Source organism: Eurytemora carolleeae, unplaced genomic scaffold (genome assembly GCF_000591075.1).
Source record: "Eurytemora carolleeae unplaced genomic scaffold, Eaff_2.0 scaffold1504, whole genome shotgun sequence".
In the NCBI taxonomy this organism is placed as follows: Eukaryota; Metazoa; Arthropoda; class Copepoda; order Calanoida; family Temoridae; genus Eurytemora; species Eurytemora carolleeae.
This window is the reverse complement of record NW_019397483.1, coordinates 25,707-28,641: the sequence shown is the minus strand read 5'-3', so window position 1 is coordinate 28,641 and position 2,935 is coordinate 25,707. Positions and strand designations below refer to the sequence as shown.

The following is a 2,935-nucleotide window of genomic DNA, read 5'->3' as shown; positions in this document are numbered from 1 at the left end:
ACAAATATTTGCATGAATATATATATATATATACGAAGAGTTTATTTTAAAGATAAATAAATTAAATATCATTAGAATTGAGGTTATTGGGCTAATAATGATTATGTGTAAAGCCATAAACATAATTTATAATTTGTCATAATCATACCTTTTTATATCATTTAACATATGTATGTTATAGTTATTTACAAGTACTTTACAGAGACCTTAAGGAAATATTACTGTACTAAGGATTCCACTTCCCCAGACCAATTTTTCCTTTAAAACATCCAGAGCTGAAATTTTTAGAATGGTGGATATCGGGATTAATGCTTAATCCACTCTTTTTCTTAATCTCGAGATTGAATATTGCTTGTTCTCCTCTCATTTTTAATCTCCAGATTAATTATCCGATCAGGATTAAGGATATCCCATTCAAAAGTTTTCAGCTCAGGTGTTAATTATTATAGGCAAACTGGGAACTCAGAATCAAAAGAAAATTTCAATTTCCCAAATATGTAGTTTTACCAAATTTTATCGTCTTTAGAGATGTTGCATTTCTTAATTGTCTCAAGGGACAGTAAACTAACTTATCATCCTCCTGTTGGAGGAATCATGGGTTCAGGGTTGGTAATGCTGGTCCAAAGGCGGTAAAAAAATTTCTGTTTTTTGTCATTTTGCAATCAAATCATTTTAAGCTTTCAGAGGACTATATTTTTACAACTTACTGGTTGAGTGACACAGTAAACAAGACAGAAGGAGAAAATCAAATCTATGCGATACTACAGCGACTTTGTAATCTAGTAGCTCTCCTCTAGTGCTGATTTTACATATGAGAATATTAAATTATCTGGTTATAGAAAATATAGAAAAGAAATTTAAAACATTTTTGCTCTCCTCAAAGCTTTTTAAAATGAGGAGCTATGATAGAAAACATATAAAATTACAATTTTGTCTACATGAAATTTACTTTTGTTTAAGAGGGGGGGGGTCTTACCTGAATATTTAGTTGAGAGCCAATAAATTATAAGAATCCCTGACTTCCAGTTTAAATGCATTTTCTCTACACAATCTTTTAATAAATACACTTCGTCGGCCCAGTTTGGGCATTTAAACAAGTCTTTATAATATTATATATAAATTGAAAAGGTGAAAAATTATCCTATATTCTAGAATTCAAAACTATTTCACCAGTTTTGCCCTGTAAATTTGAAAAAGTTTAATGTTATTTATTCTATTCTTTAATTTTTGTAAACTAAATACTCCAAAAATAGGAATTATTTTATTCTTTTAATGACAGTCACAGGTGTCATAAAAATAAAAAAATAAAATAAAAAACCGCAAATTTTGACACAGAGCAAAAAGTCTAAAATTTACGATTTATAATTCACTAGCTGGCGTTGCCCTTGGAATTTTAAAAAAAAATAATTGAAGCCTAGTTACCTCCAGGGTACCCACGGGTTCCCGAAAAATTGTAAGCCAATTAAGTTTGGATTTTGAATTTTAAAACTTAGTATTTAAGAGGTAATTGTAGTTTTTAAATGCAAAAAACGTTGAATAAATCCAGAAAGCTCGTTAAATGTAGATTCTTTTGTTTTTGAGATTACATGTTTCTAAGGAATTGAGTCTCAAATTTTCAATCCATATTTATTTGAATATTTTTTGATTTTTAAGCTTTTGATTATTTAATCTACCAGAGCTGAAAACTTAAGAATGGGATATCCTTAATCCCGATCGCTTAATTTGAGTATCCAACGTATACACACTTTTGATTTTCATCCTAATCCTCTCTTTTGGATACCCCTACTGTATAAAAGTTATGATTGATAACAATTACAAATACGATGCTATATCGATTGGACTAATATCCGATTGAACTTATGTCAGCTGTTCACAAACCGGCTTTTAGAGCAGTTGAACAAATATAAATTTAATCATGTTTTTGTGAACTTATTAAAAACACATTCTATTACATTTGTGAACTATTGATTTTGAACGTTAGTTTAAATAAACATAAACCCAAAACTTACGTTCGTTCAATCGATCATTATTTCAATTGATATGACACCATCAACACCAAAAATGTGCTAATATTAAAAACCGGTTTTTCAAAAGTTGAAGAGCGTATTAAAATGACACGCTGATTGGTTGAATTTTAAACGTACTAGGATTTTAGGGCGCTTCGCGCCCATATTCTATTTCAACTTTTAATTGTGGCTTTATCTCTGAACATCTTCTCTTTGTACAGTATAAAACAAACACAAAAAAAATTGCGGATTTCATAATATTTTTTTGCGCATTTTCAAAATTTTTCAAAAATAAAAAACTTTTAAACACAAACTTTTAAAATTTTGATCATTCATAAACCTTCCTTGGGGTCACGTGAGGTCCCACAAAAATTTTTGGCCCCGATCGGTTCAGCTGTTTTGACGTTTATTAGATACAAACAAACAGACAAACAGACAGACAAGCCAAATTTATATATAGATTTCTTGGATATCGACATGCGTATATTAACTTAATCTCGGGTTTAGTAAAACCAGGAGATCAAGCATTGATCTTGATATCCACCATTCTAAAGTTTTCAGCTCATATCAAAGGTCTACAACTAGTTGCAAAGAAAAAGAGTTTGAGGCGATTATTCCTGTGCTGGTTCAATGCGAACAGAGTCCGAACTTAATGAATTTAAGCCGCGTCTAAAAGTCGCCAAAAACCGGTTTCAATTGAGCGCCGGCTTAAATCTTGAAATATTGAATACAATTTTAAGTGGAACTAACCATATTTGAGCAGCGTCTCAAATCTAAGCGCGGCTCAAATTCTTTAAATTCGGCCTCTAAGCTTGTAAGTATGTAACAAAGAATTTATTTTTATAAAAGAATATTGTAGAACGCCATTAAAATAACTAAACTCAACTATAAAAGAAATTCTTTAAAGAAATATGTTATGGAAAGGGGAG

The 2,935-nt window shown here is 30.4% G+C and overlaps 1 protein-coding gene across 2 annotated transcripts in view; it reads right to left on the bottom strand.

Annotated features, from left to right (window-relative positions):
* LOC111714536 (hemicentin-1) overlaps positions 1-2,935 on the bottom strand; it is a 65,433-nt gene that overhangs the window by 43,291 nt on the left and 19,207 nt on the right. Inside the window, exon 1 of one of the 2 annotated variants that reach the window (XM_023489670.1) lies at positions 977-1,071. The exons of the other annotated variant lie outside the window; for it this stretch is intronic. Within the exon in view, the coding sequence (XP_023345438.1) occupies positions 977-1,037 (61 nt within the window). The 5' untranslated portion in view covers positions 1,038-1,071. Of the gene's footprint in view, positions 1-976; positions 1,072-2,935 lie in introns of those variants that run through there. 2 annotated transcript variants of the gene reach the window in all.